Source organism: Pelodiscus sinensis, chromosome 9 (assembly GCF_049634645.1).
Source record: "Pelodiscus sinensis isolate JC-2024 chromosome 9, ASM4963464v1, whole genome shotgun sequence".
NCBI classification, from domain to species: Eukaryota; Metazoa; Chordata; order Testudines; family Trionychidae; genus Pelodiscus; species Pelodiscus sinensis.
In genome coordinates this window covers 30,372,381-30,387,667 of record NC_134719.1, presented here as the reverse complement: position 1 = coordinate 30,387,667, position 15,287 = coordinate 30,372,381, and the positions used below count along the sequence as shown (strand labels likewise).

Sequence of the window (15,287 nt, the reverse complement as noted above, 5' to 3'; positions counted from 1 at the left end):
GCATGTATCCATTCTAATTAAACATGCTCTATTGCAAATTTCAGGATAATTTGACACTATAATCAAAAAAGGAATCTCTATTTCAGGTATTTGATCTTAAACCCACTAAGCAGTTTGTTTTCATCTGTTTAAGCCAGTTTGAGACTGCACTGGTGTAGAGCAATTTTTAATATTTTCCCCTTAAACCACTAGACTTTAAATGATCAATCATCAGTTATCAATCATAATTAGTTTCAAGGCAAAACTTATTTTAGTTTTCAGAGAAACTGCTAAGAAAGCTCCCACACTTAGCTAATAGTCTGTTACCTTTCAAAATTTTCTAAGAGTAAACATAGGTAAATATTTCTTTATTAAATGATTAAATCCATAAATAAATTCTTTTAATTCATTGAATATAAAATTAAAATCATTTACAACTTATTCCAGTATTAGGGGGGAGGTGTTAAAAAAAAGAAAGCTACATTTATTTTTGATAAATAAAATACTCAGCTTTAAAACAACTGATTTCTGTTTGCAGTTAAACTATAGTTGGTACATAATAGCTGCCACCAGTGAGTACTCTGCAGTGCCCACCTCAGGAAGGAATGTATCTTCCAACTCATGTTTGGAAAAAAAATTAAGCATAGTATTAACTGAACAGTTTAGAAAAATTTAAAGTTTTCATAACCAGAACAAACATTTATCTGATCATTTACAAACAGAAAACAGTACATGGTTAAAGTAAAGTGCTCCAAAAAGAAGCAATAAAGTTGCTCCAGTACTATGAAGCGTTAAATACACTTAAATCTCTGTTATGTTAGTGTCCAGTTGCACGTGGTGCTCTTGTAGTATCTCAATGTTGCTCTCAACTGAGCAAGGCACCATTTCCACAGAGTTCTTTTTTCCATTGCTTGTTATTTCAAAATTCTGGTAATTCCCCACCCCCTTCAGAATTTAGTCCCTAAATTTGTGAATGTCATTGAACAGTCTGTAATAGGGGTAAGCTTCATTTGCATGTGGACAGTTGTAGTTGCATTTGCAAGACTGGATCATCATTACATTCTTAGTGAAAGTTTCTCCATCGTCGCAGCGGAACCTGATCTTGACGGTCCTGGTCTGGTGTGGAGTACAGCATCTTCCATCTACACAGGAGCCACAGTATTTGGGGCGATACTTCTTCACACTGGAACATCCAGCATAAGTAAACTTCATTGGGGCTTGTGACTTCTTGGTCTTGGTGCATTTCTTTCCCTTCTGGAAGGAAGTAGTGACAATGATATTAGGAAAATATTTCTTTGGAACATCAATCTTCCACCCTGACCCATCTAGGAAAAGAGGGGGATATCACAGAAAACTGTATTTACCTTTAGGGAGCCATAGCTGAGCTGTTCACATGGCCGTACTTCACATATCCTGGTCTCTTTGACTAGTCTACAGTCAGGATTATCGTTGGTGACCCTGGTGGAGATGCCAGTTCCACAAGTCTTTGAACACTGGGACCACGGGGTTGTCTGCACAATGCATTTGGGACTCTCAAACGACCGGCTGTGTGGTTCAGATCCAAATACTTGAAGGAAGGAGAAAAAGGACTCAGCATAAAGTTTCTCAGTTGCCTTGGTCCCTCTTATCAATGAGCAGTAACAACAGTGTGCTCTACCCATTGTATTAAAGCTCCTCCTCCCAACACACTGTTATTAACATGCACAATAGCCTTACTCACCAGGTAGCATTTTCAGCCCCCCTTTCACAATGGCAATCAGCTCGTTGTTCCTGGTTAATTCACCTTCCGAATCATCCAAATCAATTTCTTTGTTGAAGAAGCCTTCCATCTCCTCAAGAGCATCTTTGGTCTCATCACAGACCCACTCTTCACAGCACTGGCCAGGGACTTTAACTAGTCTTGGATTGGGACAGCCCAGGTTAGGGAGGGAGAGTTCTTGTGGGCACAGCGGGATGCAGCCTACAGCTCCATCTATGCATGTGCACTGGTGTTTACAGTTGGGCTGGAAACTTTCACCATTCTGGTAGATTTTGGAGTTATATTCACATGGTCTTCCCTCAGATTGTGCTGCAGCGATTAACAAAGAGAAAGGAGGGAATTAGAGGTGAGACCTACTCTTTTAAACACATGCATATTTGCTGCTCTGTTAAATTCAAGTTATGGTAAAGTTCCCTACAATCCCCTAGAGACTCTAGGCTAGAACAATAAGTTAGTCAGGAATCACTTTTCCTTATGCGCTTTTAGCAGAGCCCAGACATACTGAATTGCATTCCAGACTGCTGAAGTCATATGCTTTTCTGCCAAGCTACCAACAACAAAGCATAACCATACATGGACTCAAAATTACTAAACTTGGGCACTATGGGGACTATTATTATTTTAAATGAGCCAAACCACACGCCTCTTACCTCTGCAGATCCCCTTCTGAGCCGTTGTACTGGCGCCGAAATTGCATTCCAGCCCCTTGGTGTGATCACAAGGTTGGGTCTTACTGCAGTCCTCGTTCAGTTGTTTCGCGCAGACTTTACAGCAGCCGCAGCCGTCCAGAACCAGACCCACTCCCGGGGCACATTTGGGCACCTCCAGAGGACACTGGCAGGCGGCCGGGCAGGCAGACAGCGCCTAGGGAACGAAGCACGTTAAAAGCCAGTGAGTGTGTGCGCTAAGTGGCCCACGCACAGAGACACAAACAGCCCATTTACCCGAGATTTACAACAGTCCTCTAGGAACTTCGCCCTGTCCACAGTACGGACAGAGATCGCCCTTAAAGCAGCGCCAATCCAGAGCTAGGAGTTAGCGACGCTCCCAGTTTTTGCCTTCACAATACACAACAAATCGACTTTCCTCGCTTACAACGAGTGGCAGGAAAGTGATCAAAAGGGCAAACACGTTTTTTAAAAAAATTAAGAAAACCTCGAAACCCTACGATTCCGAACAAAGTTGCATGCAAACGCAAACTTACCAGCCTGAGTAAGTGGAGGAAGGCAACAGCCAGAAATAAATAGCTTGTGGTCTGATAGCTCATTGTTCGCGAAGGAATTATTTTCCTACTACAGCTGAAATAAAATAAACTAGCGTAGGAAGAGTCTAAAATTTTCCCTGCGACTTTCAAGACTACAAGCTGAGTGGATCTCTTCTTGCGGCTGTGGAGAGAGGAGTCTAAATCCTAAAGGGCTGTGAAATCGTGCGCTGCTTCGTTTTCTTCTCTGAGAAAAGCAAGAGGGATAACAGGGCTGCTGCCTGAATCCTTCGCTTCTCGGGGGTCCCTTTTGCAGTCTGAGGAAGCAGCGAGCGAACCACTCCTTATATACTGTGCGGATGCCGCCGCGTGTTGCAGCTGCACTGATGTTAAGCGTTCCAGAATGCTAAAGCATCCTGAATTCCAAAGCATCTCAGGAATGTTTCTTGGCGCGGTTTGTGTCCAAGCTCCTCCCTGTCTAAGTTGCATTTGGTTTTTTTTTTTGGTCTCTCAACGCTTAAGAAAGAAGTTCTACCCCAGTCCCCACACTTGAAATGGTAATTTCAATTATTCTCCCTTTAAGACTCTTTTATGCTCACGTGGGAAGTAAATGTTAAGAGTTTCTTGAAAGAATAAACTCCCAGTTTTCAGACTGGGAAATGCTGTATGTACTATGCTCTCGGTGTGTTCATTAAGTAAGTTACATATGACTGAATGACACTGCGAAATATTTTGGGGGGAGGGTAAGTTCTGGAAGAGTCACACAGATCTGTTCCTGAAATTATGCAGAATGATATCAAGGCCAGAAAATTTGATCCAGTGCGTGAGTGAGGGTGTGTATTTCACACAAATACCCTGAAGGCTTGCTTTTAAATATTTATGAATGGGGAAGGAACACAATAAATGGCTCCCGGTATCTGGCAAAGTTCCATGAAAAGGTCTTTCCCCTATTTTTTGGTGGAAGGAGGTGGTTCTCAAGGCAGTGACCTTGCCTGAAGAATCACAAAGAAAATGTTAGATGCTTCTTTACAGATTCAGGACATATATAATCATCTCACCTTGCCCACCACTCAGCCCCAGACTGTTTAATTTTTTTAAAGACTGGATTTTGGAAACACAATTAACACAATCTGCTACATGGTCTTATCCTAAGCCTTGCCTTAGGAAGGCTAAGTAAAACAACTCTGTTATACTGATCCTTGGGAAAATGAAGAAAGTGATACATTGATCTCTCTATGTAGCAATCTTTAAAGGTGAAGTCCCTGCAAAAAAGTGGCTACTTGGTTTACAATTCTTTTTAAAATGGCATTTTTAGATTGATTACAATGAACCTGTTACATTATTATGTTGAATTTACAACCTTTATTGCTCTTTTATTCTGCCTAAATAGCCTAGGAATGCAAAATAACAAACTTTGCATTTCTAAGGAATATTAACCTCTCTATGACCTTCAATTCAGCATAAGCAATTAAAATAAACATCTGCCTAAACTATAGGTGAACCCTTGAGAGGTGAACATTCCAAGACTGACCATGTTGCTTTTGTATAGGAATACTTCATTCTTAGATACTCTTAAAGCTTTTAACATAGCCTCCACATACCAAATATACAGTCATGAATCCAGTCACTTGTTATTGGGGTTATTTCAGAGACAAACCTTTGAGTGCTCTAGGTGTGTAGCATTTAGGCCAGGAACAAGTTAAGAGAAAATTCTGTGTCCTTAAGCATATACATCCCTATGGAGTCCTGTTTATCACCAAAGTTTTTAGTAATCCCCAGTAAGGTTAAACAGGGTTTCCTCATTGAAGCTAAAAATTTGGGGGTGGGGATGGGGGCAGAGTTCCTAGCTTCTGTTCTGGCAGTTTTTAGGTTCATGGCTGTAAGTATTTCCAGATGGTGATTCAGACACCAGACGTAACAATATTTCCATATTTGGTATAGCAGTAGCCTGCATTTTTCACATTTTTCTGCTCTGTTATCCAACCACAAAGCATTCTTGACAGCTTCGGATAGTGTTAAATATAGACTTAACTTTTGTTCCCAGGGCAGGAAATTCTTTGGGATTCCTGTTTTTCACGCAATCTGTCTATCATGATTTAGTAGCAATTGCAGTGGAGGAGCCAACTGTAGCTTGCTAGTTTACTGAGAAAAAAAAGCAGTCGTTTAGTCTGCTACCCAACAGCATTACGATAAATCCCCATTCCAAGGATTTTTTTTCTTTGCAAATCAGATTACGATTCCTAATACAAGTTGGTGGTTTGTTTCTTTTTGGTTTGTTAGGTTGTCCTCAATGATTGAAGGTGGAAGAACAGACCCAAAGCAGAGGAGAAACTTGACAAAAACCTCCAGTGCCCTTGGAAACCGGGGGTGATGGGGAAGAAGTGGAGAGAGAGGGAATGGGCAGAGGAGGGGGTGGGGGAATCTGATTAACCTGTCTGCATAGCATTTCCAAACAGTATGTGACTGTGTGTGCTACTCCTAAAGGATGGTCAGTAAGGGAGGGGAAGCAGCCCCAGCCCTGCTGCTAGGAGACATGCCCAGACGTCGCGTCGCCTGCTCCTTTCCACCACTGAAAGGGTTACAGAGAGGATCATTTCATGGTGACTGGTTGAGGGACTGTGCACATGTTTCAGGGTAAGTGTTGCTCCTGCTGCTAAATCTGTTTAGGGGGCTGGGAGACATACGTGTGTGTTTAGGGTTGTTTTTTTTTAATATAGCAGGAATAATAGTCAGCTTTGTTGGCCCTTTCTGGAGCCACAGAAAAGGGAGTTTGTTGTTGTCTTGAGAGTGCCAGCTCCTGGACTTGGCTTTAGGCTGAGGTATATGTTTGGGGAGGGGGGGAGAATCTGCTGCCAGGGAGGTGAAGGCGACACAAGAAAGGGGTCAATATAATAGGGCCACTGTCTTCAGCAGAAGTCTTGGAACGGCAGCCTGACCCCTACAGTGGAGTTGCCAAAACATATGTGGTTTTGTTTTACTTGTCAAGTGTGTATCTTTTCTGACTGGCTCCAGTTGCCCCCAGCCCCTCCAGCCCCCAAGGGATAGACCAGGGGCTGATGGATAAAGTCCATCTTTGTTGATTTTCCGGGAGACCATTCTCCCTCCTCCCCATCAACACTCCACCACCATCAGTCTCTGGATAAATAAAGTAACACAAGGAAATCATCTGTTGACCCAATATGATGGCATAAAGAGGCACTTTTAAGCATAAAACAATTCTCCTTCACTCAGTCCCCTCTGCGAGTGCCTTTACAATTCTAAGAGAGACAAGGTGGGTAAGGTAATACCTTTTATTGGGCCACCTTCTGTTGGGGGAAGAGACAAGTTTTCCAGCTCAATGGAAGTACTTGACTGGAAGCATTTCTGCTTTAAAGGCTCTTTCATGCTCTCCCAATGTCAGTGGGAGTGTGGTGAGTAGGAAAAGGAGACAGAAGCAGGCAATTGTGTGGCTGTCATGGCACTGGAGCTAGTCTCAGCAGCAACAGCCTCCAGAGCTGTCATTGCTGGGGAGGTGTTGCTGCCCCAGGCTGGAAGGGAAAGGGCTGCACTGGCTGCTGGCCTTGCTGAGGCTCTGCTATCAGAGAGAGAGAGACTGCTGCTGCCTGACAGAGTCTTATTTCCGGCTTCAGCACAAACTTAGGCCGTTCCAACTCCAATCCATATTTGGTGAAAGTCTTGGGAGCTTCGTCATTCACCCGATGATGGGGATGCAGCCATCAGGCTCCTTTTAGAAAGCGGAAATCAGAGGGTCCTTGACCTGCATACCAAAAATACAGATCATTGAAGAATCTCTGGGCTCCTTTTCAATACTGCCCTTTTGAATCTGGGGGAGGGGCTTGGGGGAGGAGTGCTTCACTGGAGAGTTTGCTGATGACCCTGGTGTCTCAAGAATGAACAGAATCAATTCTTCCTGGCATGTTCACCACATTTGAGGGAGGGATTGGACTGAACAGCTGCGTTTGTTTTACATTGTTTTAGGGATGGACCTGGGCCATGAAGTTCACATTTGGATCTGACAGTCCTAAGAGTTTGGGTGGGATGAGGGATTTGGATGATGATGTGGGATTTGACCCATTAGAGAGAGAGGAATCAGTGCAAAGTTTGGCCATGGGGCCAAATTTTCCCCAATGCCCTCCAGAGATTTTGGTTCTGAGCCAATGTTTTACTACAGTTTGGTTAGAATAACAGAATCACAAGTTTACCTATATGTTTAACCTGTGAAGTCATTTTGTTCCGGGTTCCACATGGGGGGAAAAAAGGCAACAAATCCAGTAATGTGTCAGTGATTGGAGGCATTTAAGAGAGCTGAGAAAATAAGGTACATGTGCAGTCTAAAAGAACAGATTATTCTCTCTCTTTCTTAAGCATTGAATTGCTTTGTGTGCCAGTGCTTGTGCCTGATACATGGATGGGAGCAAAAGCAGATGAGTTTGGCTGTCCTAGATGTGTGCTTTAGTAATGTTGATAGATTCGATTAGCATCACCAAGTACTTTAAAGTGTTGTCATTCATATGAGTTAGGTGTTCTGCTACTTATCAGAGCCTGCTGCAGCTGAATACAGCCACACAGAGGTTAACGTGGTGTTTTCACTCTTTTAATCTTTTCATTTTAATCTAAATCTCCCTTTGCTGCAATTTCATTACAGTGACCCAGATTTCTTTGTTTGGTTCTGTGGTGTTTTTGTGGCTCATGAAAAGTGATGGGTTGGCAGCTCCAGTCCTTGTCATCATGGATTAGATATTACCTGAGCATGAGTGGTGGCAGGCAATGCTTCCCTTTACTTCTCTGCCCTTACCCCTCAATATGCATCAAAACTTGACCTAAAAATAACAGGATTGCCAAGGTAACTAATTCTCTAGTCCCATGCAACCCATTGCCTGTCTCCCAATTTTGACAATAGGTCACCAATTAGTGCTAAATGCGATAAGAGGATTCCTTATGTGCATACCTGCCCATAAATAACTGATCTGAGACCACTAATTAGTTCACATGGGCCACCAATAATCATTAGGTGGTTCCATTAACAATTTCTGACTTTACTGATTTGGCAAAATTAATTTCCTCTTTCCTATTCTCCTTTTCCCTTACCCATCCCCTCCTATGTGTTCCCCTATATTCCCTCTTCTTTGGTTTCCTTTGGCCTATTTCAGTTCTTTCTCTCCCCAGCCTTTCATTTTTTGTTCACTTAGCTTAGCTTGGGCTTCTCCCTCAGCTTCTGCCAGGTTGCTAGTTACTACAGCACTAAATTAGCTCTTCCAGTGTCAATGGCTCATCTCAGTGACTCACAGGAGGTGCAAATCTAGTGAGGCAAATAGAGGCAGAGTAGCAGGAAGGCCTCAGTATCTAAAATGTAAGTGGATTCAGATTTTACACCCTGGATTTGTGCAGTTAATGTAGAATTCCTCAGGTGCAGGGTTTGCTATCTGTATGTTCCCCTCCCTCACTATCAGCACATTGTTTCTTTTAGCTGAGCTCACACCTGTCAGCTCTCCCATAGTCTATGCCTGTATTTTAAGATACATTGGATATTGATGTGGCCCACATCTTCAGGGGAAGGGAGACTGGATTTTAGATACACTCTAGTGTGTGAGTGTGGGCTACACACTATAGAAGGGAAAGCTGCACAATGTGATACAACCTGAGACTGTCTTAGTTTCCCTATTTTTTTCTGTGGGGTTAGAAGGAGGAAATTAGCTTCCCCCAGTTCCATTGAACTTGAAGCTCATGGTACAGTAGACAGGAGGAATCAGTAGAGAACTGTCATATCAAGAAATGATTACCCATGACTTTACTAAGAGGCTGTGTCTACACTGGCATGAATTTCCGGAACTGCTTAAAATGAAATACTATTCTGTTTTCAGTTTTTCCGGAAAAGGAGCGTCTACATTGGCAGGCTGCTTTTCCGGAAAAGCCCTTTTTCCGGAAAAGCGTCTGTGGCCAATGTAGACGCGCTTTTCCGGAAAAGAGCCCGGATCGCCATTTTCGCGATCGGGGCTTTTTTCCGGAAAAGACTACTGGGCTGTCTACACTGGCCCTTTTCCGGAACAGTGTTCTGGAATAAGGACTTATGCCCGAGCGGGAGCAGAATAGTTTTTCCGGAATAGCGGCTGATTTTGTACAGTAGAGCGTCGTTGCTTTTCCGGAAATTCAAGGGCCAGTGTAGACAGCTCGCAGCTTATTCCGGAAAAGTGGCTGATTTTCCGGAATAAGTGGCCCAGTGTAGACACAGCCAGAGAGAATAGAGCTAGATCATGGAAGCATGGTCACTCTGGGGTATGACTACCGAGTGGAAGCAAGAACTATTCATCTGGATGCCCTTACTTGTTTTTTGCTGATTTCCTGAGATGTGTTAAAACAGTGTTTTTTAAACTTATTTTCTCATGACCCAGTTGAAGAAAATTGTTGATGCCTGTGACCCAACAGAATTTGACTAGAGTGTGGGCTCTGGGGTAGGGCTGAGGATGAGAGCTTTGGGCTGTAGAAGGGGGACTCAGGCTTTGGGAGTAGAGCGGCTGGAGCAGGAGGGGCTTACCTTGAACATCTCCCAGTCAGAGGTGCAGCAGGAGTGCTAAGGCAGGCTTCCTGCCTCTCCTGGCACCATAGACCATACTGTTCCCCAGAAGTAGCCAACAGCAGGTTCCCAGCCAATGGGAGTGCAGAGCTAGTGTTTGGGGCTGGGGCAGTATGTGGATCCTGGTGCGCTCTCTGCCCCTTCTCCCACCTCGGAGCCGGGCCTGCTGCTGGCCACTTCTGGGATGCAGTGCTGTCTGTGGTGCCAGAATGGGCAGGAAGCCTGCCTTAGCACCCCCCCCCCCCCCCACCTGATCACTCTGCAGCAACGAGACCCAGTGCCTGACATTCCATGACCCAGTACTGGGTCATGACCCATAGTTTGAAAACCAGTCTGTTAAAAGGATGGATTTCTGGCTTCTCCCTAGATGGGGAAGCCATAGTCTCTCTCCAGATAGAGAATGTATCAGAAACTGCACAAATTGAAACTCTCAGTTCTTCACAAACATGTCTGTGTGTATCCCATTCAAGGTGTGTGGCCTGTATCGTGGTATTGCTATGCTTACTTCTGTGCTGCTGGTGGTAAGACCATAGTCCTCAGAACCAGGCACCCAGCCAGCAGCCACAACTCTCCTACCTCCCAGCTTCAAGCCGTACCACCACCACAGGCAGTGCAGAAGTAATGGGGGTGGGCAATACCATAACCTTTCCTACAATAGGTTTGCCATTTCCCTTTGGGTTGTGGCCCCCAGATGGAGAAATGCAGAGAAATCACACCTCATGGCATTTAGCAAATTTCATGGATATGTAATAGTCACAACATTTACTCTTTATGCCATGACCAGCCTGTGAAAAATGTGTGACCTCTCCGCACCTTAAGTGACATAACAGGTAAGACAGATGGGGTATGTCTACACTACCACCCTAGTTCAAACTAGGGTGGTAATGTAGGCAACCGGAGTTGCAAATGAAGCCCGGGATTTGAATTTCCTGGGCTTCATTTGCATAAAGCCGGGTGCCACCATTTTTAAATGTCCGCTACTGCGGACTCCATGCAGACTAGTGAAACAAGGAGTAACGGTAGTTCGGACTAGGAAGCCTAGTCCGAACTACCTAGTCCGTGCCGTGTGTAGCCGCGCAGCACGGAGTCCGCACTAGCGGACATTTAAAAATGGCAGCGCCCGGCTTTATGCAAATGAAGCCCGGGAAATTCAAATCCCGGCCTTCATTTGCAACTCCGGTTGCCTACATTACCACCCTAGTTCGAACTAGGGTGGTAGTGTAGACATACCCTAGCAAGGGAGGAAGTGCTGACCTCTCTCAGCCTAGGGAGAAAAGGGAGCCTTGGTCTACCATTATTTCAAAAGTAACAAGTGGAGCATCTACACTACCAAGCCTGTCACTTTGAAATAAACGGCTGGTCACTTCGAAATAACTCCTGCTTTCCACAAGTAATAATGCTGATTTCAAAATAGTGTTAGTGTGGGTGCTCCACTGCTGCTATTTTGAAATAACTACTCCCCAGAATCATTCAAAGTAATTACTCTTCAATGCTTCCTGGGGCTCTAAGTCAAGGTAGCATGTCCATATTAAAGGACCCTGCCCTGGACTAATTTCGAGGCTTCCCCTATAGTGTGGACACACTATTTCAAAATAGTTATTTTGGGAGTTATTATTCTGAAAGCTACACTGATCTGTTCATAATTTTTGGGACTAGCACAATGCTGCACTGTTTGGCTTGCGAGCACCACAAAGGAATGTTTTAAAAAAATAAAAGTGTTCCACTGACATTTAAAAAAAAATCATGGAAGTGTTTCTATTAATATCATCTGGTCTAAAAACTTCCTTTAGAAACCCAAATCCTATTTGAGGCCTGAATTATTTACAAAACAAAGAGCTAGATTGTGGCCAGTGGGGCTAGGGAAAGAAAGACGTCTCCCCTACCTTGCATGGCTGCATCAGGGACATTCAGAATGACATCCTTCTGCTTGGGGGAGCACAGAGTCATTAGTGAGTTGCTCCCTATGAAGAATTGGCACTTCGACGCAGGAAGGCAAGGATGGGAAGTATCAACTCAGTGTCACTGTCACCCTCTACAAGGGGTTTGGCAGACAGTGCACATCAGGAGGCTCGCTCACAGTCCAGAATGCCTTTGGTCTTCCACACTGCCACTTATTACAAGTTAAGTACTGTAAGCACAATCTCCAAAGCTGGGAAGTCAGAATATTATCTGCATTTTCTTCAAAATTGAGAACCAGTGTAGTTATAGGGCTAGCCAATTTAGAAAAAAAGCTCTAGGATTAATGTCTCTGCTGAACCAAATGTGGTGGATGTCACTGAGTGGGTAGGTCTCCTGCATTTGGCAAGAGAATACTCTCAAGTCAAAAGCACTTCAGGGCAAACCTCTGTCATCTGTGTAAACAGTATGGGGAGGTGTATAGAAAACTGGAACTGCTCAGAAAGCCAGCTAGACATCCAAGGGATTTGTGGGGGTTAATATTGAACCTTTACCAAGATCTTAAGTTGGGACCAGATTCTCACTTCAGTTATATGGGCACAATTCTGAGCTACACAGCTGAAATCAATGAAATTGCTTCTGATTTACCACCCTGTAAATTAGGGATGTAAATGGTTAACTAGCTAAATGGTAAGCCTCACCCTTAACAGGGGAGGGGAGGACTGGAGCAGCTCCCTAATCCATCTGATCAGTTAACTGGTTTTACATTCGGTACATCTAAACTATGTGGGGAATTTGCATATCTTCTGATTGCTTTTTCAAAAGCGGGTCTTTCGAAAGTGAAAGTAATCTGGATGTGGGTTTTTTTGTATATCCTCTTTCGAAAAAAAATGTCGTTTAAACATACCCATTACGTTTCACCAGTTAAACAGATTTTACATCCCTAATGTAAATGAGATTTAGGATTTTCAATCTAGAGAGTTCTTGAAGAGTGACTGGGATGCCACTTTCTCCCCTCACTCTGTCCCTTGCTCTGTCACACTCTCATTCTTCTCCTCTGTTTCCCTGGGCCAAGGGACAGCCACTGGGCTTCCTTGCTGATTTAATTAATCAGAGCAGAGGATTTGTTAAGCTTAGTTACCCAGGCTCATTAGAGTAATGCATAAAAGCTGAGCTGCCTGAATGACCTTGCTGCAGAGGCTCCTGGTGGATGGAATGTGAACACTGGAAATGAGAGTCTGTTGGGGCCTGGATACTGGGAAGATGTATGCAGTCACATACATCCAGTCATTCTGGGTCATATATTTTTCATTTACCTGTCAGCACAGTACAAGAATAAACACCCAAGTCTCAGGCAGATTATTTTCTTATCTGCTAACACCCTAGGGGTACGTCTACACTAGCTGTTACTCCTCATGGAATTAGGTTTAACAGATAATTCGAGTTAAGGGGTTTACTTCAAACTCCCGTTTCACTGCCGCATGTAGATGCAGGCAGTTATTCCGGGCTAGTCAGTTTCCAAAATGGCGACCCCCCAGGAACATGCTAATGAAGCGCAGGAAATTTAAATCCTGTGCTTCATTTGCAATTTCGGTCGCCCTCATAGCCTCCCTAGTTCGAACTAGGGGGCTAGTGTAGATGTACCCTGGTGAGTGTCTGTCCAGCTGCTGTAGCATAGAGGGGCCAAAACAGCTTCCTGGGGCATACTTTAGTGCAGAGGTGTTGTAAGCCTACTATAAGAAGCCCCACATCACCTTTGTGTGCAGCCCCCAAGCACAGGGCATGCCATGGTCAAGGGTACAGGAAAGGGAGTGACAGGAGTGCTTTGCAATGCCACTATTCTGAGCTTCAGAGCAGTTCATAATCAGCTTTGCAAACCTGTCATAAATTCTGGATCAGTCCAGAAATTGGGAGGTGCGAATTTCATAAAGCTGCCTTTAAACCCAACTCCTGGACTACAACTTAATTGAGCACCACCTGAAAACCACAGCACGGAATCATAGAATACTAGAACTGGAAGAGACCTCCAGAGGTCATTAAGTCCAGTCCCTTGCCCTCATGGCAGGACCAACCACCAACAGGATCCGGGATCAGCAACCTTTCAGAAGTGGCGTGCCAAGATTTAATGTATTCGCTTCTATTTATGGGTCTGCATGTGGTTGACACCTTTTAAAGTCAATAATAGTCTTTCCCCCACCTACCCAGAGCTGGCCCAAGCTACAGGCTGACCGGGCTACTGCCCGGGGCGCCCCATTGTAGGGAGCACTGCACGGGGCTGCTGGACCGGGCGGGGGTGGGGCCGCGCGTGCTCCAGGTGCTCGGGGACACTGTGTGCCCAGGGGCAGAGCTGTGCATGCACCGCACTTCTGGGGGCAGCACCATGCTCCCGGGGCCTGAGGCGCACAAATGGCTTGGGCTGACTCTGCACCTACCCCTATGCAATCTGCTTCCCCCAGCCCAGGTGGAAGCTGCGATAAAATCCTGCTTCTCAAACTATCAGGCACCAGCCATCTGTCCTGTCCTAACTCCCAGTTAAAGCACAAACAAATTATCCCCCACCTCATAGCACAAACTACCTTCCTGCCTCCACCACATTCCAATGCCCTATCCACCCACTCTCTTTTCCCCCCCACCTACCCCACGCTGTCAGTCCCTTACTTCCCCTTACCAGGAGACTTGAAAGTGCTGAGTTTCTGCCTCTTTCTCCTGCATACAAGGTATTCTCCAAACTCCTCTCCCCTCTGACTCTCCCTCCCAATTACTCATCCCCAACTCCCTCACTCTTCACCTTCACCCTCACCCTCACCCTCACCTACCCACTTATTCTCTCCTTACCTTGTTTTTTATTACCTGCTCTGGGAGCTGCTCCATTTCAAGCTCTGCCCCCTCACCGATCAGCTGAGCTCCTTATCTACATGGGAGCTTTGAACTTCTGATCAGAGCTCAGTAACAGCTGTGTGGTTGCAGCTGCCACTGGCTCCCTCAACCTGCCATCCCTCCCCACCATTTGCTCCTTTGGCCCCTCTTCTGACTGGGCGACACAGCTGCCCCAGCTCTTCTCCATAACTGCTCTTCCAGCCAGCATGGCAGCTGGCATAGCAGCACAAAGCCTTGGCCCCTCTGCCAGGACACCAGCCCCACTGCCAGCCGGTGTGCAGCCCTGATCAGGCTGCTGGCCTGCCATGGCCCCAGATGGGTTGCCGCAGCCCCAGCTTTGCTGCTGCAGCTCCGCTACCACAGCCCTAAATCTGCTTCCCCTGCGGGGCTGCAATGGTCAGGCTGCTGAAGCTCTGTCCCCACTGCTGGGCTGGCATGCAGCCCTCATTGGGCTGCTCCATAACCCTCTGCCGAACTAGCACACACGTGCTACTCCTGGCCCCAGCTGGGTTGCCGGGCTGCCCCTGCCCCAATACAGCAGCTCCACTCCACTACCACTGCTAGGCTGCTTCCCACTGCTGAGCCAGCACACACATGCTGTCCCCAGCCCCACTACCACAGCTCCACCACCGGAGGAGAAGCCACCTGGCCCTAGCCCCGGCCGCCCAGGAGCAGCTGCCCGCCCCATTCCAGGCCCCACTGCCAGAGAAGCAGCCCATGTGGCCCAAGCCCCAGCCACCGGAGGAGGTTACTCAGCTGAGCCCCCACTCCTACCACTGCCAGAAGCAACTCACCTGCTTTCACTGGCTCACTGCTGCAATGGAGTTGGGCAGACGGAGAAGGGGATGAGCACCGGTCACTGGTGCCCAGTCCAATCAGTAGCCTCCCTGCCGGCCACCTGGAGCTGGTGCTGTGGCTGTACACTGGCCATGAGGCTCAAACAGCAGCACAGGCTCCCCTGCTGTGCAGAGGTGGAGGGGCAGCGCTGAGCTCCCACCCTGCAC

The 15,287-nt window shown here is 46.0% G+C and overlaps 2 protein-coding genes across 5 annotated transcripts in view; one reads left to right on the top strand and one right to left on the bottom strand.

The window, feature by feature from the left end:
• Window positions 1-326: 326 nt before the first annotated feature.
• CCN1 (cellular communication network factor 1) lies at window positions 327-3,277 on the bottom strand. Its single transcript, XM_006120263.4, has 5 exons — window positions 2,943-3,277; window positions 2,389-2,602; window positions 1,700-2,047; window positions 1,344-1,546; window positions 327-1,233 (listed from the first exon to the last, which is right to left on the bottom strand). Exons 1-5 carry the CDS (start codon window positions 3,003-3,005, stop codon window positions 934-936), a joined length of 1,128 nt encoding a protein of 375 aa, XP_006120325.1. The 5' UTR covers window positions 3,006-3,277; the 3' UTR covers window positions 327-933.
• A 2,094-nt stretch (window positions 3,278-5,371) lies between these two features.
• DDAH1 (dimethylarginine dimethylaminohydrolase 1) overlaps window positions 5,372-15,287 on the top strand; it is a 162,226-nt gene continuing 152,310 nt past the window's right edge. For 2 of the 4 annotated variants that reach the window (XM_006120265.4, XM_006120266.4), the window contains exon 1: window positions 5,372-5,573. The gene's annotated coding sequence lies outside the window, so the exon portion shown is untranslated. The remainder of the gene's footprint in view (window positions 5,574-15,287) is intronic. The other 2 variants (XM_006120267.4, XM_006120268.4) reach the window with 1 other exon arrangement.